Consider the following 25,538-nt stretch of genomic DNA (forward strand, 5'->3'; position numbering starts at 1 on the left):
TTTTGGGGGGTGGCCGTAATTGTCTCTTCAACTTCCGTGGACATGAGCATAATTCCTCATTACTTCGTTTCAATAAGAAACGAATAGTGTAGTGTTGATTTCAAATTGGCATTTAAGAAACTGTTACGGTTATCAAGGTTGGGTAGGATTACTTTGAAATGTAATCCAAAAGTAATCAGATTACAAGTAATCAAAATGTATGTACACACATACATGTAATCCACATGTATTCTTTCAAAGTAATCCTACCCAACTTTGGTTATCATTCACATGAAATCCAGAGCTGTCATGTTGAATACAACACATTTATTTGGATGTAAATACCCTCAAATTGCAGCTGAAAGTCTACACTGTGATCTCATGTTTACTTTCAACTCGAGACATGATATAGTAATGGGGAAGACGCAATGGACATTAAACTGTTTTTGTACATTTGGTCGAATGACTGTTCAAGCAGTTTATTTATTAGGAATGATGTGCTGTTAACAGCAGAAATGTAACACTTGCCTGGCAAGTCAAGTACCGGTACTCTTAATGCTCCGAGCACCTCTGGAATTTTGGGTAATACTTTACGAGCATTTGTAGTGGTACGGTAACGGGGAAAGGGATGATGGGTTTAGATCCCGGACTATCTTATTCAGGCTAGAGATCTTCTCTTCCAGTAGGTAGTTCTTCTTCTCTGCAATCTGCTGTCGCTGTTCAGTTCTCTCCAAAGCCTTCAGCAGTTGGCTGTTCTCCACGTACAAGTCCTTAATCAGCACATCTGCTTTGCCGTTCTTGTGTAGCTAGAAAATTAATAGATTAAGTGCTTGAAGCTTCATGCAAAGAAATATTTTAATTTGATGCAGGTTCCTCCAAAGAAAATGTGCCAGCGTCAAAACAACAGATGTGAAACTTGTTGGCCATTTGTTTAATTCAAACCGTATTTTGTGATTCTCCAGATTATTTCAAAAATTTATATTCAAACTAGTTATTGCCTAAACCATAAAGTTTGCTTTATAAGCGACATCTTTCACCTACCTGGGCTTTCAGTTGAGCAACCTTCTCTCTGAGAAGCAGCTTGACGTTATGCAGTGACTGCTCAATTTCCTTCATACGCACTTCCATACGTTTCATTTTCTTCTCCCTTTCCTCCTGGTGAGAAGGGGAAAAAAATAATCCCTACAATCAAACTGTAAGAAATTTCTAAAACTGTAATCAAAGGATTGATAAGCTTCTTAGTTTTTTTTTTTTTTGTATGTAAATGCTTTCCAACCTTTGAGTTGGCGTAAAGAATTAAATTTTGGCAAAAAAAAAAAAAAAAAAAAAAAAAAAAAAACAACAATACACAGACCACATGTTTGTCATCCAGGTGCTTTATTAAATGTCTAGAACATTTTAGGAGAGGACACTGTATAAAAATAAATAACCATAAATAAAATGAACCCTAGCATCATTCTATTGAAATAAATAAAAAATATTTTACCCTGATATCATTAAAAACAAATATATTACTATTGACAAAACATGATTAGAACATTAACCATTCTTGTGGGTTTTATAAAGACCACAAACAATCAAAAGATAAGCTGCTTAAAACAAAAATAAATAAATAAAAACAACAGTAGGAACCCACTACAAGAAAAACATCCATACATGCCAGAAAGACACGATTCATTTTGGTTGTGCAGCAGCAGCACAGATAACAGACAGTCCCAGACCACAAATACAACATGAACATGGGCTGACGAATTTAAAGAAAAGTTTACCTACATTTAGTGTAAAAATGTAAGACACACAGGAAAAACAACATGGGACACTCCGTTTAGTCGTCGACAATTCTCCAGAAACACACAGCAGCTAGTGAGGAAAAAAGGCTCAGAAGGCTGTTAGGCACCAACCTCGTTTCAACTTGACACTCCTCAGGAATCATAAGAAAAACTGATTTCGCTTCAAGCTTTATAAACTCACTTTCAAACAAACACACAACTACATACATCCCCGTAATAAAGACAGCTAATCAAACCACAAAACAGCTTTACTGCACAGATAACATGAAGAGACTGAATGCTTCTAAAACTTTGCAGCAAAACTAAAGCATGTAGATGACGAATCCACTAGGTGGTGCGTCTGGTAGATCAGTATTATGATGATAATGTTACAATGGTGATTATCCCACTGGGGAAACCATCAGGATCCTTCTCTGTGCGCTTCTGCCTCCTAGCAGCAGTTAGTTACAATTACACCTTCATGCCTTTTGTATCAGTCAAACTCAAGCTGAGTGTGCACTCAGTCTCCTTTAAAGACCCAGAAAAAGTTGCACCGTGTGCATGAAGCACAGCATGAGAAGCGCAGAGCAGAGGAAAGCAGTCTCAGAAGAACAGAGGTTAAAGTGGAGAGCAGGAAAGGTGCTGTTACAATCCACCGATGCGCCGGTAGCTGTCTGCGTGAGCTGCTCGCTGCTCTGGCATCGCCCCCTGGAGAGAAAAGGCAGGTACACTTCACCAAGGCTCCATCCTCTTCATTAGTCCTAAAACCTACACAAGCCTGTCACATAATTAAACCTCACACAGGTCCACAGTGACTACCACAGGTAAAAACCACACAGGTGCAGGTCAGGTGTTATCAAAGTGGAGTGCTTGAGAAGACGGTTACATTATTTCTACAAAAGAGGGGAAACAAGGTTTCTGAAACACGACTCTCTACAAGATGACAAATGGAAAAGAAAGCCACAGTGAAACCACACCCAGCGTATTACACCACGGTAATCCCAAAATGGAAAATTAAAGATGGTAAATTCAGAAACAAATGAGGAAAACAAACAGGAACCACATCCTAAATACACACACACAAGCTATAAAAGAGGACAAAGGTGGATGGACATTTCCATGTAACAGAGACACCAGCAAACCCAGTATTTTAACAATAATGATGTGAAAGGAACAAAAAAAGTGAGCTGCTGGAAGGAATCATCCAATCACACTTACTAAGTAGCACTCATTTACTGAGACAGTTTGCATTGCTAATAGTAGCAAACAAACAATTTCTTTTTTTACATTTGGACGTTTTTATATTTAAAAAGTGAAATTAGAGAATGGCTTTTAGTAGAGATGGACCTAATTGCTGCTCGAGTTTAACAAATAAAATAACCATACGTTACATTACTGTTCATTTTCCAAAGCACACACTGGAATTTTATAAAAGAAAAAAGATGTGAAACTTCAACCAGTTTGCCAGAAGGCCCAGGGGAGAATCAAGCATAGATTTTATGGTTTCTTGAATGAAAATCCTTTTCTGGGTCACTGCATCATGCAACTGTGAAACTGGTGAAGGAACAGAGAAAAGTTGCACTCTGCAGTTTCTGCAATCAGCCACAGAAGCCTATTAATTCCTTCTGGGTCACCATGGATGTCTGGGTGGCTTTCCTCTCTAGTCTTAGTCTACCATTTCTTAATGTAAGTTCTTTTGTTTTCACCCTTTTTAACTTGAGATCAGCAGGTCCACACTGACCTAGTCCATATTTCTTAATGGTTTATGTAAATGAAGCCCAAGATATATTCATTGAATTGAAAATGTTCATGTTTCCATTCCCTGATTTGTGTCAAGAAAACTGGCTGTAAAAAAGTGTTGATTTGTATTAAAAGTAATAAAATATTTCGTTTGTCCAATTACTGGTAACCTCTGAGTAAAAATAGCGGTTTCTCTTTGTTGAACCCATAGAGTCAAGGCTAGAAGTCTACATACACTACACACACTGCACGTACATCTCAATCGTTTATTTTTACTCCATTGTGGTGGTACAGAGGCAACAGAAAAATTGTTACTGTTGCATGTATTGTGTTCCCTTCTTACAGTCTTTAATGCCTTAATTTGTTGGCAGTGACCACAACACGACAAAAGAAATCACAGATGAGATGATTTAATACAAAACTATGCAAAAATACCCACTTTTCAGGTACTAAACTCCCTCATCATATCTTTAATTCCAAGTAAACTCCAAAATAGGCTCAGGTGAAGTGATTTTGGAAAGCACAAGAAGCTCTTAATTTGCTTGTATTAATTGGATTAAAACTGAGCTAATCATATACTGTATCATCATGTGCATATGAAACATATATTGTATATTCTGTTCAAAGTTTTGCTATACCTGGATGTTGTCCAGATCTTCTCCACGATGTTGTCCTCTGGGCATTCTGTGAGGTGATGGTGGCAGAAGTCCAGCCAGCTGAACTTGAAATGACTGAACACAGAAAACAGAGGACAAAAGAGTCACAAAAACTGCTGTACAACCTTGTCACTGCCCACTTTATATCAGTAAATTAGCCTGGAGTCGCCTTACTGTACCTCTATCAGCTGTGTAGACATCCGAGCCATTTGGGACTTCAGTGTCTCATTTTCCAGCTGAAGACTCTCAAGCTCTGTATGTCCTGCCTGAGCTTCACAGCCCTAAAACCAACATACAAAAAACACCAATGAGAATACAAGAGGACACATTGTGTTCAGAGGTGGGAACAACTCAAAGAAAGTTTCTGCTTAAACTGGTATAGTTTTTACCCTGGTCAGCTCCTTCTGAGCCTGTAGTTCCTGCTTCAGAGAAGCATTTTCCTGTTCCAAAGCCTTCAGCAAACAAGACTGACTCTGTTGCTTTTGCTGTTTGAGGGACAGGATGGTAGCATCAAGGTGCCGAACCTGCACACAAAATAAGAAAGTGACTGACTGAATGGTCAGAGATGATTTATAAGTTTATAAACCAACATACTTTAAAGAGAAAAGCCTTAAAAATAAATCCATGCATGCACAGGACAACTGTCACATTGCTACCACCATTCTGTAGTTGTTTACACCTACTCCTTACAGCTGACACCATTAAAGGTTACCACAGCAGGTCTCACCCTGTCATCTGCCCCCACATACAAGTCCTCCCTCAGCACATCCAGAAACCACCTCCTTGGTCTCCTTCTTCTCCTCGTGCCTGGTAGCTCAATCCTCAGCATCTTTCTCCCTATATACTCTTTATCCCTTCTCTCCACATGTCCAAACCTTCCCCACTGACTGTCTCCAAACCATCCTGTCTCTGATAGGCTCACCCTTAATCAGGGAAAGGATGAGATTTTACTCTATATCAATGTCATTATCGATTATGATTATTGGCCTGATTCTTCATCAATTCCTCAGTTTTCTATGTGAAAAATGTTGACCTACACAGGTTTTCAGTGTCAATGCAGCCATTTCCTTGTTGCTAGATACAGCGCTTAGCATCATGATGTCACATCTGATGTCATGACTCGTGAGTTTTTGTAATGCTGAACCATCAGCATTTGTAATGCACCATCAATAAGAGGAATTGATCATGTCTGAGGTATGAGATTCTGATGGACTGAAAAATTTGGAACTGGTTCTCAATTCCAATAGTCATCAACGCTGACCTAATCAGTACCGCTTAAGGGGACTAAAAGACACTTATAATCCAGCCTCAGTGTACCATGGCCTAATCAAAAATGGATGATAGTCATCTGAAGGTGGTAGCTAGAGCCAGGCAGGGGTCAATGAAGGGTTACGACTCGATTCTCATTTTACATATATATATGCATCAGTCACCTCTACTACACATTTGACTTCTGTCCTTGTACAATGTAGCCGTTTGCGTCACCAATTATAAGTGTTAGCTTTTGGCTGTTTACCTTCTCTCTGGAATGAACAAGCTCTCCTTTAATGCTGCACACCTCTGCCAGAAGTCTCTCATTTTCCTGCCTCAGTAGCTGCTGCTCCTTTTCCAACAGAGACATCTCATCCCTGTACCACTTCTTACTTGGATTCTGGAAACCACTTGAGTGCAAGGCTCTCTCCATGACACAGTTCTGTGGTAACCCAAAGCAAAATTAAATCTACTATAAACATACATTAGTTGTTGCATTTGCATATCTGAATACCTGGCATTCTTCAAAAGTTGGATTTTCTGTCAATCTTTGTGACATTTAATCATTTTTTACACTGTAGTTTTATTCTCAACCATCACTATTAATCGCTGAAAGATCTGATCATCATTTTAGCTGTAACATCAGGTGCAGCTGTGCGGCGCCCTGCCCCACGGCGAGCTGCAGTACCATTTGTGGCACTGATTGAAGAAGAATTTTCTAATGGCAAGATGATTCTGTACATTACAGTAAACTTACAGTTAGGTTCTTTTATCACTGTGAGTGATCAACAAGAGGAATTGGAGGGGAAACGGATTTCAAAGTTGAGATGTTGTATTGTAAAGAGTAGTTACACTGATACAAAGAAATCATCTCAGCGCTGGGATCTTGAACAGGTCGCATGCAAACACCTGGATCAAAGAACCTAGATTTTTCTCCTTTACTACCTTTTGTTCCTTCAGCCTAAGCCACCCCCATATGAGCAGTCCTTATCCTGGCTTGAATCAGTGTCTTTTTATGTGAGGTGGCTGCAAAGTGAGGTGAAAATAGGCGGCTGTCTGTCCGCGGTACGTTCATGGTTGTTATCTAAAAATCTTGTGTTTATGTATGTAGTGTCATGCATAAAACAGAGTGTTACATCATGCTGACTGGTTTTATCAATTAAACATCTATAAAAGGATCAGATGGTTTTATCAATTAGACGGTTGTAAAAAGATCAGACAGTTTTACCAAATACAAGGACATTTTGTGCATCAGCCATTTTGAAAAGCAGTTGGGATAAGATCAGACAGTTACAAGGATATTTTGGATATGCGTCAGCCATTTGTGTTATGCATCATGGAACACGTACACTTACCCTCTCTTGAGCTTTGGCTAGTTGGTTGCGGAGGAGCTGGGTCTCCTTATTTGTGTTCTTCTGCTCTTCCAACAGTTGACCAATATGACTCTCCAGAGAGTCCATCTTCAATACCTGAGTGTGAGTGAGAAAAGCTGTAAACAATCTTTGAATTTTGGTTTCAACTGGCAAATCACACCAAGATAGAACCATATTTTTTAACCTTTATATCTCACAACTTAAATGTACATCTTTAGCATTTCTTTATTAACCTTTCCAATCATCTACTACTATAAGTAACAGCAGTCTGTACTCAAGGTTCTTGAAATGGAGTAATATCTCCACCTGGTGGACATTTACCATTCAAGCAGGTACAACAGAATTTTGCAAGCGCTGTAGTTACTAAAATGGGTCAGATTGACCTTGATAATATCAGTGACTGGACTGTTAATTTGGCAAACAATCTCATGACAAGATTCCTACAGCCTGAGAAACACCTGTACATGGCAATGTCATGTCCAGTATGGAGCAAATCACAGTTACGTTTTGTTCAAAAATGCTTTTTGCACTCAGACAGCAGAAAGTGGAATTCAATCCACTGGCTAACTGACTGATTATGAGATGATCTCCTGTTGAGTTATTGGTCACTAATGGTCATGTCATTTAGTGAAAATAAAGGTGGTGCTGATACTTACTGACCACACTATGGTTTTGGTCGTGGCTCATTTCAGGACCCATTGCTCACCTTTTCTCTGAGGTTAGAGAGCTGCTGCATTAGCTGTGTGTTTCTTTCCTCAAGCAGGACACCCTCCTCCAGAGCTTTGGTCAACTCCAGAGATGACACACAAGCTGCCAGCTAACACAAAGACAGCCACCAATTAACTAGCTGCTGCAGAAACCACAACCACTATCGGTCTGTTACAAAACACCAATTACCTTAGTTTTCTCCTCAGCTGGGAACGCCTCTCTCCTATTTTTCTCCTTTGTCAACTCTGCCAGCTGTTGTTTCAGTTTGTTCCTGTCAGCGACATTTTGGATGTTTTCTTCTGACAGCCTCTCATTCTCGTCCTCAAGTTGCTGGCTCCTCAAACGCAGCTCTGAAATCTGCAGAAGAGCGAGTAACATGTCAGGTGCTTTGAGTGGCAACTGCTTCAACGCTGTGAAGAGAAAATTAGTCAATTATTATATAGTAATTAGGTAACAAACTTGCCTCCTTATTGAACTTGTTTGCCAATGTTTCAGCTGCTGTTTTCTCAGTTTTTAGATGTTCCAATGTTTGCCTAAAATTAAAGAGAAATTAGACAAATCTTTCATGATAAAAAATGATTAACATTAATGAGTTGCTTCTTACAGCAGTTGTGCCCTTGCTTCCTTTAAATCCTCTTCCTTCAGCATGTTGATCTTTTGTCTGAGGTTGTGGTTTTCTTCAGCAAGGTGGCTGGCCTCAGATCTGCACGCAGACAGTCAGAAAAATAAATACGATGCTGCAAGGAAAAATTCAGTAGCACCAAATAAAAACTATTCTGCACCCAGGCTCCAAATAATAATTATTTTCATCAAATATTTGAGAAAATAATCAGTCGATTAATCGATTAGTGGTTAAATCCACAAATTGTCAGAAAATTATGAAACATGTCTGTTTTCCAGAGCCCAACACGATGCCTTTAAATGTCTTGTTTTGTCCACGTCAGACAGACAGGAGTAAAGAAACCAATAAAATGTACCAGAAACTATTCACATTCAAAAAGCTGACAGAGAATATTAAAAAAAATAAAGAAATTCTTAATTTCTAAATGATGATCCATTTAATAATAATAATTAAAAAAAAACAAATCGATTAATCGTTGCAGCTGCACTCCACACAACAATTCTTTACTAGACACAGATTGATCTATGGTTTACACAATAAATCACCTTTTTTGTGTTTGCTTTACAGAGGTCATCTACAGGGATTAAAGCAGCTAATCTACACATGTTCTAGATCTGGAGTCCTTGAGTATTTCGTCATGGGAAAACAGCACTGCACCCTCCATCACAACACTTACAAGCTTACATGGGGGAAAGGAATAGACAGGCCACGGCACAGAAGTAGGACTGGGACCTGCGTTTTCTCCAAGTTACCTATGGGCTTGGGTCTTTTTGTTTAATGTCTGTGACCTGCTCTGCAGCTCTGTGATGGCTCTGCGAAGACTGGCGTTCTGCTTCTCAAACTCCATGCAGTAATCCTCCAAGTTGTTCAATGACTGACCCTTTGCCACCTGCTGAGGGTTCAGCTGCGGAACAAAATCTACTTTCATGCTTTCTGAGGGCCCACGTTCTGAACGCGTGGCCAAAAGAAGCTCATCTTGAGGCCCCAATTCAGGCAGATGAACATTCTCTTCTGTCGTTCTGCCAACCTCATCCAAAAGTAAAATCTCATCATCTTGGAAATCAGGGAAACTACTCATCCTGCTTTCAAGCATCAACACCTTACTCTCAAGTTCTGTAATTTGGTCATTCAAGTTGGCGTTTTCACACAAGCAATCTTCGTAGTTAATCTGCAGCTCTGTCATTTTCAGCGTCTTTATTTGCAGCACCTTCACCTGCTCCACTAAAAACAACATTTTAACACTGAGGATGTAATTTTCCTCCAACACCTGGTTGCCCATTTTGACCTTTTCACTGTTATGAGCCAAAAGGTTTTCTAGTAAATCAGTCTTTTGTTGAAGCAAAGTAACCTTTTCATGCAAGAGAATGTTCTCTTCTGTGGTGTTGATATAAAAGGTCTGCAGCTCAAAGAAACCATGACGGCACTCACAGTTATATTTCTTCGGATGTACTAAACAATCACGTGCACACACTGCCTGAGCATCACAAATTTTAGCAGCTGAATTGTCACAGTCTGAGGAGGACATCAGTTTAACTTCTTGTTTGCGTTCATGACAATTATTTGGTAAACAAACATCCATGCCATCTTGCGGGAACAAGTCAACAGGGACAGCCATCTCCTCCACTTCTGAAGGATACGGCACAATCTCACAACGCTGTTCAGCTGTATGCCGTTTTTCTTTGTCTGAAGACAGAGTGTGCTGAGGTTTGTTCGTCTCTTCACATGACTCAAGAACAACTTTATTCTCACAGTATGGTGGGTGTTCATCAGCAGCTACATCCTCAGAGACCTCAAGCAAAAAGTCGATCTTATGAACTTCACGCTGCTTTGTGAGGCTAAAACCTGTTTTGAGTTTAAAATTCTGACGGTTCCCATCATCATATTGATTCTCATGTCGATGTAAGTTTTCTGCGTTGTTTTCGTGACAAGCTGTTACTCCATGTGCACTAGAACTGTCATTATTATAAAGACCAGTTTCTGTGATACAACAGACTTGAGGGTCTCCTCCTCTGTGATTTTGTGGAACAGCATCAACTCTGGTGCATTCAGACCACACAGCACTTTTCACTGCATTTTGACCATCTTGCTCTTCAATTTCAGTGGCTTTAATCTTTGAAGCATCACTTTGACCATCATCAGCAGGCCATCTGATATTTTCACAGCACATGTTTAGTGCATTGGCAGTCTTCTTTATCATCACGCCTTCTTGTCCAACCAGAAATTGTGTTATTTCAACTGGAATGTCAAGGTTTGGTGATAAATAGTTCAATTTGTGATCTAAGGAACATGTATCAAGAACATCAGAATCTGGGCAATTTTCACAATCACTGCTTGGTTTATCATCACTCCATCTTCTACAGCAAGCTTTAGAAGGCGGAGAACACAGTTCCTGATCTTCTCCAGACAAAGAATTATATTCTTGGCTGTTCAGTAGCTCATCAATATGAGTGATCATTACATCTGAGCGACCCACGTCTTGCTTCTCAACTTGTTCAGCTACATGCTGATCGAGCTTCATTTTCACTGCTTCGAGTCCGATTCCAATAATGCTCTCAGCATCAACATGTCCTGCATCTCTCTCTTGTGACTTGCAGAAGCAAATATGACCTTTCAACCTTTCCTCGAGAATGGATATAGTTTCCTGCAGTCCCTGCCTCTCAAGTTCACGATCAAGTGCCATCTGTTTCAGGAGGACCTCAAACTCTTCGATCTTCGTCTTCAACTCATCACTCTCAGTTAAGAGTTGAATCCGATCTGTAACCTGCCTCTCACAAATTACAAGCAACTCATTGTACTTTGTCTCAAGATCTAACTGATGACTCAGACGTTCTTCTCTTTTCTCTTTAAACTCTTCAGCCATCTGATTTAAGAGGCGCTCATTCTCACGTGCTGTCTGAGCAGTAAGTTCATCTTTACTCACGAGGCTTTCCTGTAGCCGGTTATGAAGCTCATTCAGCTGCCTGCTCAACTCTGTCTCTTTTGTCTGGGCTGAATAAATTAATCTGTCCAGTTCGGTTTGCAGTTGCTGGTTCTGCATCACTAGCGTCTCCATTTGTTCCTTGTGGCTGCTTTCTAACTCGCGTTGTTCTTCTGCCCGCTGATTTACTCTTGCCGTTTCTTGCTCCGCTGCCTGAAGCATCATTTGCTTTTGTTCTTCGATAGTCCTGAGGCCCTTCTGTAGTTCTACCTCTAAGTGGAGCTTCTGTTCCACATGGCTTTTAGACAGAGCCTCCAGCTCACTTTCATACTTCTGTTTGAGTTTTTGAACATCAGCCTGAAAATGCTCTGCAACAGATTCTTGATCATCTGAGAACCGGCATTCCACTTCTTTGATTCTTTGGATGAAGCCGATCTCAAATTCCCTCCTGCACATTGTCATTATGATTGTTACAGCAACAGCACAACAAACATGCTGCAAATGTTTTATCAGTAACTGACAAGATGAAACTATTCTAATAAATTAGAGTGTGTCTCACCTCTCCTGAGCAACTTCATCTCGCAGTTTGTCCAGCAGCCTGCTCAGTGCCTCCCTCTCCTTAGTGTGCCTGGCAGTCAGCCCCTGTATCACGTCTCCATGGCGCTCCTCCAGCTCAGCCCTCTGCACTTCCATTAAGCATTTTAGCATCTTCTCCAGTTCTTCTTTCTCAGCGTCAAACTTCTCCCTTTCCTCCATCAGCCTATCCTGAAGCATCCCTTCATAATCCTCCTCCAGCTGCAGTTTTTCCCTTTGCCACTCCTCCTTTAGGCTTTTACTCCTGTGCTCCCAATTCTCATATAACTGCGATCTTTCTTCAGCTACTCTGAGTAAAGCCTCCTCCTGGTGCTTCTGAAGCTCAGCTCGTTCGATCTCCCACTCGTCTCTAAGCTTGCTCTCCTTCTTTTCGTGTTCTCTGACAAGTGCCAACATCTCATCCTCCAGGAGAACCTGCAGAGACTCGCTGTGCTGCTCGTCCAGCTGAGCTCTCTCTTTCTGCCACTGCTCTGTCAGTCTCATTATCATTTCATTGCGTTCTTCCTCATACGTCAATCTCGCCTCCTCTAGCCGTGCCTTCAGTTGTTCCTCATAATTGTGTTTTAAAAGTTCCTTCTCCCTTTCACATTTAGCTGAAGATCTAATCTCCAACTCAGACCTCTCATCCTGAAGTTTCTTTCTCTCTTCTTCCAGTCTGACCTCTAGCAGCTTCACATATTTTCCCTCAAGTTCTTTAATCTCCACAGCATGCGCTTCCCTCAGTTTCTCAATCTCATAGGTATGATTTTTAGCAGTCTCAATTTCCTGAACTTCAAAGGTCTTAAGCTGCTGTTGGAGGTCTGCAATGGAAGTGTTGGTTCCCAGTAGCTCCCTCTTGAGGGATTCGAGTTCATTTTCTTGCCGTTTTTTGAGCTCTTCCTTCTCCTCAGCCTGCTTCTGTTCCAGACTGGCCCGCTCCAGGTCCGCCTGCTCAAGCTGGCTCTGGAGTGCTTCTGCGTGGCTTTCAAAAGTGGCCATCCTCTCTCTCAAAGTCTGGACCTCTTGCTCGTGTTGGAGCGTTAAAGCAACTGTGTGACCTTCATGGGCCTCCCTCTGCTTTTCTAGTGTCTCATTAAATTCAGTGATCTGCAACAATTGAAAGAATATAAATACAGAGGAATTAAAAAACATTTTCATGCATTTCAACAAACAAGTTCACTCCATAAGGTCTGCAGTGTTATATTGTAGAGGTGTCACAATACATGTATTTGTATTGAACCATATGGTACACATGCAAAGGATTGGTTCACAGAAATGCACGCAGAATACACGGTACGACTGCACAGTATGATACACACATGCTTTTTTGTTTCTGTAAGTCACTGACATTTCAGTCTCATTTTCACAGACTGTCACTCTAGTTCCATGCTCTCTCCATGGAACTAGAGGAAAAGAGGAAACTGAACCAGGCAGTTTAAAGCAAGCGAACAGATTATTCCAATCAGAAATTTTGGGACGATAAATACAATTGGTTAATTTACCTTTTTCTTCCAAGACATGAACCTGAAAGTGTACTGATACGCATTTGTGATGAACTGCTGTCCCTGGAGGAGATCGGTGTGCATTCCTGTTCAGACAGACAATGCCACCAACTTATAAATTTACGTTTTATATGACTTAGTGTAAAATTTCACATTTGAGACCACCATCGAATAACGACATTGTGTACAATAATTTCAAATCTGTACAGAACGAGATTTTATGAGATGCCGTCATTTGCGCAAAAGTAAAATGGACAAAATACAGAAAGGAGTCTCGGGGAGCCGGGGTCTAGGGTCCACGGCACCCCAGAAACCAAATTAATTTTGTACCCAATGATACTTTTTCAGCATCTCCTGGAAGAAAAATCTCAAAAGAAGTGCATATTTAAATTATCCTAGATTCAACCTTTCATATGAACTGTCAATGATAATGTTGAAATAACAGAATATGACATGGAAGTAGGACCTGGAATGATTTCCCTTTTAATTGTAAACCAAATTATGCATTAATTCAGAACAATTAAACTACATGAAATTCATGAAGACTGAAAAGACTGTTAAAGTATTTCAAAAACCACAGCTAAAGCTTGTATATTTTGAAAATCATGGTAAAATATCAATAACACACCTTATAGTAAAAAGTTATTTATCTTGTGTAAATTCCTGTAAATCCATTCAAAGCCACAATGTCTTTTCAAAGACAGTCTAGATTAATAAAAAAAAAAAAATCACAATCTTGCTTGAAATCCTGTTTGAACAGCACAATGTTTATTTTGCAGGGAGAGAAAAATTCTTACCATGTTTCATGACAGCACAAGATGCAGTTCACTTTTCCCGTTTCTTTTATCTTTCAGATGTGTTCATGATTCAACCCAGCGCCATTCCATGGATTCTTGAGTCCTTATTAAACTTTTTCAAACAATGTTTCTCGCCATCTTTCCTGTCTGATGTCGCTCCGTGACACAGACGTGCTGCAAAAGTCTTACTTTAAAAAAGTTGATAGCTCTAAAAGTGTCTGATGTTCACATGCTACGTTTAGCAGCAGTCACACACCATCACCGTAGCAACCAACCAGTCCTGCTTTACAACAACTGTCGTAGCCACGCTTTGAGTGAGGAATCTTTCTCTGCGGACCCGAGGACACTGATTTGTATTTGTTATACAGATCACTGGCCGGGGACTTATAAAACTTGCACGATGTCGTAAAAAAACAACAAAAACAGTTTGCGGTAGGCATTTTAAAAACTCAGTGGCGATCACGAATACAGTGCCCCCCCCCATGAAATCGGTGGAATTCCTCGGATCCGCGGAGTTTTCACAGCCCTGGTTGATGTAACACTAGTTTGAAACAGACAATATGCACTGGCTGCTGCATTAATTTAACACCGCAAAATCTACTTTTTAACAATTGTAATGCTTCCCAGAAATGCTAGGAAATTACACTATAAAACAATCTCACCTTCTAATAGTTACATTACATTTTATACAGCAACAAACCACATCATCTTAAAGCCTACACCAGACCCACCTTACGTTACATAAAATTCAACTTTAAAAACCTCGAGACATGCCTTGGTTTCCAGCAGTCTTTGTAATTCCTCCTTTTCTTGAAAGTGCTGTTCTTTCAGCTGCTCCAACATCATCTCCACCTCTAAGCTCATGCTGAATGGCTGCACCTCTTCTGAGCCAATGCCTGCAAAAAGCCAAAGTTGATGCTGATGAAATTGATGGCTTGTACTATTTTGCGTTGGTAGCTTTGTTTTATGCAAAGTACGAACAGTCTGTTAACATCCACAGATGGACTACATTTATATATAGCATGTTTCCATCTGCATTAGAAGCTCAAAACACTTTACAATTATACCTCACATTCACACAGATGTCAGGGTGCTGCCATGCAAGGTGCTCACTTCACACTGGGAGCAACTAGGGGATTAAGGACCTTGCCCAAAAGCCCTTAGCGATATTTCTGTCTGGCTGGGTTTTGGACCGAGGATCCTCAGGTCTGAAGTTCTGAACCCCAGCGCTTAACCGCTACACCATCAACTCCTCTTGTAGCTAGCGCCCTTTAAATAGTTCTCTAGAGATTGAGTTCTGTACTTTGTTAGTGGAGATTTACTGAACATCAGGTTTACCTTGGTCAGACTCCATGCCAGGGCTTTGACTCTCCAAATCTTCTGAGAGAGGTTTGTGGCAGGGCTGATGACTTCGACCAAGAACGTGGAAATCTTGCAACTCTGACTGCAGTTCATCAATACGATCTTGCAGTTCCTACCAAGCAAGAATAATACTGAATTCTGTAAGGATGCATACATACCCAACAAAACACTATTTCTCTGATCATCCACTATTTCAAAATATTTTTTGCAACCTGTAAGATCAAATAAAAAATGCTCAGGAAAAAAAGAGACATTTTTGTGATGTGGCTGCATTTACCCTGCACTGGGCTTCATAGCTGCTTCGCAGCTGTTTAATACGATCCTCTTGAAAGAAGAAGTCAGCGCTGCCAGGGTCCAAGTCTCCAAACTACAGAAATTACAATGCATTTACAGATTTCTGCTTAAAAATGTTTGTCTCTGATTCTGTCTCATCGTTGTGAAAATAAACCACAATTATAAAACAAAATCAGAGACAAATACTTTTTTTAAGGAGATGACAGGAACTCAGAAAAGCAAGAACCCTTAGCCTATGGCAAAAAAATTCACAAGGTCAAATTTATCCTACACTGGGATGTGCAGAATATCCCTGCACATTTGAGAAATGCTCTGATAATCCAGTAGACTGTGTTCATAAGGGCAAAGTACTGCAATGGATGGACTACATAGGCTATATATACATATATACATATATACATATATATACATATATATATATATACATATACACATATACACATATATACACATATATACACATATATACACATATACACATATATACACATATATACACATATACACATATATACACATATATACACATATACACACATATACACATATATACACATATACACACATATACACATATACACATATACACATATACACATATATATACATATATACATATATACACATATATACATATATACACATATATACATATATACACATATATACACATATACACATATATACACATATACACACATATATACACATATACATACATATACACATATACATACATATACACATATATACATATATACATATATATACATATATATACATATACATACATATACACACATATACATATATATACATATATATACATATACATACATATACACACATATACATATATACATATATATACATATACACACATATACACATATATACATATATATACATATACATACATATACATATACATACATATACATACATATACATATACATACATATACATATACATACATATACATATATATACATACATATACACATATATATATATATATACATATATATACACATATATATACATATATACACACACATACATATATACACACACACACACACACTCACACGAGGGCTGTCCAAGAAGTATCAGACCTTTTTATTTTTTGCAAAAACCATATGGATTTGAATCACGTGTGACTGCATCAGCCAAGCTTGAACCTTCGTGCGCATGCGTGAGTTTTTTGACGCCTGTCGGTTGCATCATTCGCCTGTGAGCAGACTTTGTGTGAGCACTGGTCCACCCCTCTCGTCGTTTTTTTATTGCGAATAAATGTCTGAACGATATGGAGCTTTGCTGCATCAATTTTTTTCCAGAAACTGTGAGAGACCTCCAGGTGGACACCGTTCGGAAAATTAACATGGCTTTCAGGGACGATTTTGTGGGGATTACACAGATTAAGGAGTGTTACTGCCGCTTTAAGGACGGCCCACAACTGCTGAGAGCGCGCGGCGCTCCCAGCGCCGATCGACAGGCTGAATCAACCAGATCATTTCCAACGTGAAGGGTTTGTTGATCCGGGATGTCGTCTGACTTCCACAAAAAAAGGAAAAAGGCGTGGACATCAGCACTTTTTTGGCACATTCCACTGTTAAAGGAGTTTTTTTCATGGAAAGAAAAGCGGACGGATGCGCCACCGTGCCGTTCATGGCGCGGGACAAAACCACCTCCGTGTTGGTCTCACAGGACGGCTTTGAGATGTCTTTCAGACGGCTGTCGGTGGGTTTTCAGTCGTGTGACTAATCGAGAAATTGTGGATGAGCCTGGACAAGCCAGGCGTTGCTTTGCGCCATGCGGCTCCACCGCGACGCGTGGAATTCCTCCGCTCCTCTTTCCATGACAAAAACTCCTGTAACAGTGGAATGTGCCGTTCATTTCCAAACTGGACACTGTGTTTTATCCGGGACGTCCTCTGACTAGCACAGGAACTGCGGAAGACGCGGACATCAGCACTTTTCCGGCACATTAAGACAGACGTGCGGAGGAGTTCCGCGCGTTGCGGTGCAGCCGCTCGGCGCAAAGCAACGCCGTGATGAAGCCTCACGGGACATGTTCTGGCATGTCCAGCTCATGCACAATCGCAATCGGATATTCACAACTGGAAAGCAACCGGAATCCGTCTGAAATCCACCTGAAAGCCATGCTGAGAGACCAACACCGAGGTGGTTCTGTGCCGCGCCATGAGCGGCACGGTGGCACGTCCCTCCGCTTCTTTTTCCATGAAAAAAACTCCTGTAACGGTGAAATGTGCCGATAAAGTGCTGATGTCCACATCTTCTGCCTTTTTGTGAAAGTCAGACGAGGTCCCAGCTCAACAAAGCTTTCACGTTGGAAGTGATCTGGTTGTTCCAGCGGGGTGTCAGCCTGTCGATGGCGGCTGGGAGCGCGCCGCATTCTCAGCAGTTGTGGGCCGTCCTTAAAGGGGCATTAACACCCCGTAATCTGTTTAATCCCCATAAAATCGTCCCTGAAAGCCATATTAATTTTTCGAACGGTGTCCACCTGGAGGTCTCTCACAGTTTCTGGAAAAAAACTGATGCAGCAAAGCTCCAAATCGTTCAGACAATTATTTGCAATAAAAAATAGACGAGAGGGGTGGACCAGTGCTCACACAAAGCCTGCTCAGAGGCGAATGACGCAACCAACAGGCATGAAAAAACTCACGCATGCGCACGAGGGTTCAAGCTTGTCTGATGCAATCACACGTGATTCAAATCCATATGGTTTTTGAAATAAATAATAAGGTCGGATACTTTTCTAACAGACCTCGTATATATCATAAATATGGCCATATATGTTCAAATGCATGGTTGATTTAGAATATTCAACTCTAGCCGTTAAAAGAAAATTTGTATTTATTTAAGTCTATAAAGCTTCTTCTGAGCAGCACCAAAATTAAATTGTTTTTCTTACCCGTTCCTTCATAATATTATCCAAAGTTGACTGGAGTTTTTCAATTTGGTTTTGTGCCTGCAATAACTTTTCTGTGCTGTCCAGCAACTCTGTTTCAAGGCGCCTATTTTCCTAAAAGATAAATTTAAGTGTTATTCGTACAACACACACAGTACCAGTCAAAAGTGTGCCATATAGCAAAGAGGCATAAATTATTGTGCAAGTACAAAAGTCTAAAGCATGCAGTTTTGGCATATCTCTTCAATGGTATACCAATATGAAATTTCCAAATATTTACAAAACAAATGTTACAGAAAACTTTATTTGGTAAAAACAATAAGAAATTAGATTAATAAAAAAAATCTGATGAATTGATGAATTTATAGCTCAGTGAATGACTCCACAAAAACAGTGAATAAACCCCATTTTACTTTAAGCATAACTCTTTGAAATTACTGTACAAAGCATTACAGGGTCCTAATAAAACGGTTACACTACCTTAACAGAAATGGACAGATGGTCCCTGAGGAAAGATTCATCCTCCCTGATCTTCTCGATCTCTGCCTCCAGTTCCTCACGCTGCAGTCCAGCCTGCTGCTGGATCTGGTCCATTTCCTTCATTAGCTCAGACCTTATAGCAGCACGCTTGTCTTTGTGGTCTTGTTCAAGCTTTCTGTAGACATTCAGCCACAGCGAACACAAATCAGAATATACATACCACACAAAAATGTATTTCTTCTGGTTATGCAACTGGATATTAGCAATTCTTATTATACCCTGATGACTATTCAGATCTGTCCTGGAGGGGGAACATTTCTTAGCATTTGCCTTACAACTGCATTTCTCATATTTCTCTCAGATTTAATATAGCAAACACAACTGTATGCAAAAAACATGAGGATGCAAATGAACAAAATGCGGTGGTGGATGGTTCACTGGAACCTGCGGTTCTCAATGAGGGTGCATGATAATGTGCATTCAGGCTTTTTCAGCAGTTATTCAGCATATTTTTATTTACCTTAAAACTGCACTGATAGTATCTTTAAATACTATATGGAAAGCTAAAATTATCGATATAATTGACATTATTCATCTGAGAATCATTAGTTATAGTTTTGTTTGCAGCCACTGCCCAATCAAATGCCAAGCAGTGAGGGGGCATAACTTTTGTGCCCACCGCTAGCTGTGTTCATGCCCGGGGCACTATATATTATATGTTTGCCATTTCAATTACAATCTTGAGGTGAATACAATTTTTATTAAATCCCTTTTATATACACACAGTACACTGGTTCCTCTCTATAAACCAGAGAAACTACATAGTTGCCACATGTGTTCCTGAGATGATGGCCAGAAAACTTGACCTGATGCAGCCTTCTTAACTGTGCCCAAGCTATATGGGAAAATGGGATTTAGCTCTAACCCAGGTTAAAATCTGGATTAAGTACAGTCACAGCAGATGAGAGTGTTTGAGACCACATCCAGACAGCTATGCGACCAAAGCAATTCACTACAACTTATATTAATAAAATCATTGTCTTAATGCAGGTTATTGTACTTGCAGATAAATAAGAGCTAAACTTTATAGTTAAAAAAGTAACTAAGATAACCGGATAGTGAAACAACAAGCTATAATTATTAAAAGAGATCTTGTAAATGTGCCGTTTATTGATGCCTGGTTCGCACGGCAAGATAATTACGCCGATATCGGGCCCGATCATCCCCTTCCGACAATCTTAAGGACGCCCCGATTATAATGATGAAGCTAAAGATAACCTTATCAAATATTCCTGCTGTGTGTGGTGTGTTAAGAGCGCTCTAGTGTGCTCAGAAGGACATTGAGACTGCTCAGACCGCAAATCTGGGATATTCAACATTTCGGATTGTCTTGGCCCGATATCCCAGTGTGTGTATGGTGTCCCCCAACCACAAACGAGCATGCAGCCTGCTGAATGCGATGTGCAGCCAATCAGAAAGTGAGGTGATGGACACACAGAGCAGAATCCAAAATCAAAACGGCTGATATGATGCACCAAAAAGTCCGGTGGTCAGGCTGTCTCCACTCCTCTAAACAACGCCTTTTCTTTTTGCATCATTTTGTCTCCATTAGAAACAGTCCACAAACTGTCTCCGTTGCTTCTTCTTTGTCCACCATGTTTGTTTACTCTCAAGTCATGTTTAATCTCGAGATTTTGCGAGATTTCCCGGTCTGACGTGGGAATGTTCGTGAGGTGTGTTGTCTTTACCATGTGGCTGCAGACCACACACTGTAAGAACAAAACTTTTAGATCTATGTTTTTTTTTTTATCTCCATGGTCTCTTGGGTATTGGAAACCTACAGACAATTTGAAAATCTTGCCGTGTGAACCAGGCTTTAGTGGACTCCAAATTCTAGATGGTAAAAAATAAAATAAATACGTAAATGTCAAGAACAACATCACAATGAATAACTGACAAGTTAAGGGACTATTGACCTGATATTGAGGTTGTTCATCTGTTCGATAGCAGAGTGATGCTCATCCACCTCAGCCGCAAGCTGAGTTTTCAGCTTCTCTGCTTTTTCCAGGTCAGACCGGATTTTCTCCTTCTCCCCAAGCTCTCGGTCTACACGTTCTCTAACAAAACAAAACAAAAGAAGCATCCAGAATTTCACAGTTTCTGTATTTTTAAAAGTGACTTGACAAGGCAACATAAACACACTAACAGATCAGGATGCAGGTTTTTTTTTTAATACACACAAATAAAACGGTCAAATTTAGCGAATCAAATATGAAGGGGCACAAACAGCGGCATTACAGCGGTGACTGATACTCACAGCAGATGCCTGATCTCAGCTTTGAAGCTGACTAGTGCTGCTTGGTGAATCCCATTCTTGGTAAGGAGCAGCTCATTTTCAAGTGCCATGGTGAGATCACCAAGACTCACTTTTCCATTTATGTTGAAATTCAAAGCCTGCAACATAGGGATCCTTATTGTTTATGTTTTGAAAGCATCTGAATTCCCCCATGACTGCATAAAGTCTGACATTTTTCTGATGTAGAGCAATATAATAATAATAATACCTGCAGGATCTCAGTGCAATTTTCAATACCCTCTTCCATCCAGGCATCCAAGATGCATTCCACTGCTGTGTAACCAGTGCCATCATCGAGAGTGGAGAAGAGACGCAAGCCAATGGTGCTGGTCATAGCAGCTGGGGTGGTTAGCCTCCGGCCTCCCTCATCAAAGGGCTGAAAGGAAAACAGTTAACCCTTTTCACTGAAGAAATGCAGTTGCAACAACAGCAGCAAAGATCACAATGGATTAAGGAAACAGAAATAAAGCAAAACAACCCTGCGACTATGATTTTTGAAAACACAACATATGCATTAAATTCTAGGAGACAAACTTCTACCTGCAGTCAATCATGCTAATACAAAGGACACAGATAGCAAAACAGGCTTGTTTTTGACAACCACCCACCAACTTCTTTCACAAAGCAGATAATTAGGGGACTCCCCCCAAAACCTCTCCACAATCTAATACCAAGTAAGTCAGAAATAATGTACCTGTGTGGAATGGTGGCGTTTAAGTTGTCTGTAGGGCGTAGAGGCAGATGGCGTGGGAGGTTTGTTGTGGTTCACGAGCCTGGAAACAAACTCCTGAACATTCATGACTCCGCTGTCACTCAAACTCTGAAGCAAATCTCCTTTTATCTGCAAAACAAAAATATGAGGTAAAACACTGAAAGGTAAGACCAACAATCTTCTTTAATGATAGCTTTCCTTTATCTGGGATCTAGCAAGTCAGAATAGGGAACTGTGTAATCTAAGGGCCCTGTCCCACTGGGGAAAGGATTAATTGCGCATGAATTGAGTACACAAATTGCGTGCGTTCACTGTCGTCCGCAACAAAAATGGCCAAAAATGACATATGTCGCAGTATGAATTACGGATATATTAATAATATATAGCGAATATATGATGAACAATCACGGTTATATAACACATGTAGTGAGGAAACTGATCCGACACATTGAGATTATCACGGCAGTATTACGGGTGTATTATGAGTGCATTGCGCACGTGTTGCACATGCACAGCATCTGCATTGCGGTCATAAAATAAGCTCACTCGGACCGTCGGCATCACTATTCACACCAACAATACAGGCTCTGGAGCATTTGCTGGACTTGGACAAGTTGATCACAGAGTTAATGTTCATTTTGTCATGCGAGGGTTAACTGTTCATGAGTTTGGGAGCGGGAGGGGAGAAGCCGCTCGGGGTGTGAGACAGTGTTTTTTTTTTTTGAGAGTGTCACAGAAAACAGACGTCAGCATGAGTTGTGGCTAAACAGCAACTCTTCCTTTTGTTGGTGTTAAATAAAAGTCCTGGATTGCAGCAGCTACGTCTTTGTGGATCTACACAGCCGGACCGGCACTGATGGGCAGGTATGTCGCTTTCTGCCACATACAATACTTTGGGTTTACGTGACGTGTTTGTTATGCATTCACAGATTGTCCGCAAATCAGATGCAAAGCAGATGTAATAAAAACACTTTATTCGTGGCCAATCTGTATGCATTTGCTACAACATATTTTAGTTTGTGATGTGGACGTGTTAGGCACGATATATATCCATTTTACACACTGTCCCGGTCCGCTGCCAAGCTGCAAATCCCCGTCAGATGCGGATATCAGCGGTTAACGGCAGATATACAGCACAGAGTGAGTATGTATTGTGTATGAATTGAGTATATATGGAGTATGTAAAGCGGATGTCATCCGCATACAGATTTTTGAACAGCTCAAAAATCCTAGCTGCAGACATGCGGGCCTCTGCGGATGATCACGGACATGTTCGGATGACGGCCGACTCATACAGGCATGTTACGTGGATATTGCGGATGTTTGGCGAATATGGGCCAATTTTGTGCGCAATCCATACGCAAATCTTCCTAAACGCCAGCGGGACAGGGCCCTAAGCAAGATTTAAGGAGCATGTGACTATTAATACTAATGTTTTCTTTGGTAAGTTAGTCCCTTCGGCTGCTCCCTTGTTTACACTTGTGGTCGCCAAAGCAAATCCGCGGTGGATCTGCACGTTGAATTGGTACAGGTTTTATGATGCCCTTCCTGATGCAAATCCACATTACATGGAGAAATGTGGCAGGGGTGGGGTTTGAACCGGGAACCTTCTGCACTGAAACCAAGAGTACTAACCACTTGGCCACCACCCCTGCCTCTAATGTTTTGTTTAGTCCTTTGTAAGAATCATTCAAGTACTGAACTTTAATATCGGCAGAGTTTCTTCACACCATCTGTTGATTTTTGTAAAATGGCTCATTCATTTGGCAGAGCTGCTCTCTGGGACATCCTGAAAATTTGTGGGATCCCCACGAAGTTCCTGGACATCATAGCCACTCTATACACAGATACTGTCACTGCTGTATCGAGCAAAGAAGATTTAGAGCAAAACTAAAACTACATAACTAAAAAATAGCAATACTGGCACATATAAAAATCTTCATGGCCATTTAAAATTCAATAAAATACACGTTAATTTAAAGCCATTATTCCACTGCTGACAGAAATGGCTCAGTACAATAAAAAGAACACAGGAGGCACACCCTGCACAATTATAGATGGCTAAATAACAACATCAGAAAGACAGCCTTAACCGTAAGGCCTTCATCAAATCTCTAAGTGGGATTGCATGTGTCTTTTCTCAAGGAGATGCTTTCATCTGGCCACTCTGCCATAAAGCCCAGAGCATGGAGCGGTGGAGAGATGGTTGTTCTTAAGCAATTTCTGCAATTAACGTTATATCTGTGTACTTACCCTGGCATTAGGAGGTAAACATTAAATGTTACTTTGACAATAAATAATATTTTACCTCACTTTCAGAATTTAGCTCACCTCCAGATCCAAGTGTTGACAAAGAGCACGCAGCTCAGTTTGACTGGCACATCCCTCCCACACTATCCCCAACTCTTCACAGGCCTCAGAAATCCTTTCCTCCAAGCAGCCTGACAAAGTAATGATAGATCCTTGAGGGGTGCTTGGCTCATCAGGGTTCCAGAGCTGCATCTGGCCTACGTACAAGGTAAGAATATATCGCACAAAAATTATTTTTATGTGTGTGTGTGTATGTGTGTATATATATAGATGGATAGATGATTGATAGATAGGTGTGTGTACAAACACTAAATTTATGAAATGAAGACTTTGATGTACCTTCTGCCTCAAACTCTTCTGAGCTCGTATCATGAGCATTCCAACGCTGTTGAAGAGAAACACAAACTGAAAATAAGGGTCCCTCTGGTTATTTGCCTCCGTGTAACAAAGTTTTGTTTTCTTTATTAGTAATATAAACATTCAAAATAGTGACGTATGCAAATTAATTAATCTGCACATAAAAAAAGTCAAAGAACAGTGATAATGCGTAAAATGTGTAACTGACAGACAACATTATTTTCCCTTTATGACTGTAGATTCTTTTTGCTAGTGTGCAATATTAAAAAAAGGCATCAAGGAGGGTCTGTCACTAAACCTGAAATCTTTTAAATACTAAATGTACTGTATACCACAGAAACTATGTTTTCTTAAATTGTTTTGCTTGACAGCTCTCACAGCAACATGCCTTTTTTTTTTTTTTTAGAAAAAAAAAATAAAATCACAAACATGTTGAAAAATGCCATATACGGGTGATTCTTTAACTACGGGCACTATTGGCCTTGTAAATGTAATTTCCACCACACCATTGCCTTACAATATAAAGCGCCTTGGGGCAACTGTTTGTTGTGATTTGGCGCTATATACATGTGCTCTGATGTCACTGTTTATCTCCATAGAAACTACCCAAACAATCTTTCATACAAACTGTTTAAAGGGACATTACAGTGTTGCGGTGGAAATTACGGCAATAGTGTGGGACAACTACATTTTGTTTAAAAAAATCACAACAGTTGTATGACATTGAATACCCCAATTATGCTTTGATTATTTTACTGATATTTTATTCACAGATATTTTAAAACATTAGAAAAAACATTTCTTCACCATTCATTTTTATCGTTGAAGCTCAAAAGTCTGGGTGTGGG

General features: G+C 40.2%; 1 protein-coding gene across 3 annotated transcripts in view; it reads right to left on the reverse strand.

Annotated features, from left to right (window-relative positions):
• Nucleotides 1-25,538, reverse strand: part of nin (ninein (GSK3B interacting protein)) — a 41,180-nt gene continuing 15,642 nt past the window's right edge. The window contains exons 5-27 of one of the 3 annotated variants that reach the window (XM_034195399.1): nt 24,673-24,718; nt 24,355-24,530; nt 22,006-22,152; nt 21,520-21,687; nt 21,273-21,409; nt 20,932-21,072; nt 18,956-19,130; nt 18,479-18,589; nt 15,527-15,616; nt 15,226-15,361; nt 14,662-14,783; nt 11,575-12,695; nt 8,081-8,179; nt 7,940-8,009; nt 7,666-7,833; nt 7,475-7,585; nt 6,751-6,864; nt 5,661-5,837; nt 4,534-4,668; nt 4,324-4,425; nt 4,127-4,219; nt 1,021-1,134; nt 1-785 (exon numbers count right to left, since the gene is read on the reverse strand). In XM_034195399.1, coding sequence (XP_034051290.1) covers nt 570-785; nt 1,021-1,134; nt 4,127-4,219; nt 4,324-4,425; nt 4,534-4,668; nt 5,661-5,837; nt 6,751-6,864; nt 7,475-7,585; nt 7,666-7,833; nt 7,940-8,009; nt 8,081-8,179; nt 11,575-12,695; nt 14,662-14,783; nt 15,226-15,361; nt 15,527-15,616; nt 18,479-18,589; nt 18,956-19,130; nt 20,932-21,072; nt 21,273-21,409; nt 21,520-21,687; nt 22,006-22,152; nt 24,355-24,530; nt 24,673-24,718 — 3,969 coding nt within the window. In that variant the 3' untranslated portion in view covers nt 1-569. Of the gene's footprint in view, nt 786-1,020; nt 1,135-1,337; nt 2,457-4,126; nt 4,220-4,323; nt 4,426-4,533; nt 4,669-5,660; nt 5,838-6,750; nt 6,865-7,474; nt 7,586-7,665; nt 7,834-7,939; nt 8,010-8,080; nt 8,180-11,574; nt 12,696-14,661; nt 14,784-15,225; nt 15,362-15,526; nt 15,617-18,478; nt 18,590-18,955; nt 19,131-20,931; nt 21,073-21,272; nt 21,410-21,519; nt 21,688-22,005; nt 22,153-24,354; nt 24,531-24,672; nt 24,719-25,538 lie in introns of those variants that run through there. The other 2 variants (XM_034195400.1, XM_034195401.1) reach the window with 2 other exon arrangements.

This window comes from Thalassophryne amazonica, chromosome 19 (assembly GCF_902500255.1).
Source record: "Thalassophryne amazonica chromosome 19, fThaAma1.1, whole genome shotgun sequence".
Classification (NCBI taxonomy): domain Eukaryota; kingdom Metazoa; phylum Chordata; class Actinopteri; order Batrachoidiformes; family Batrachoididae; genus Thalassophryne; species Thalassophryne amazonica.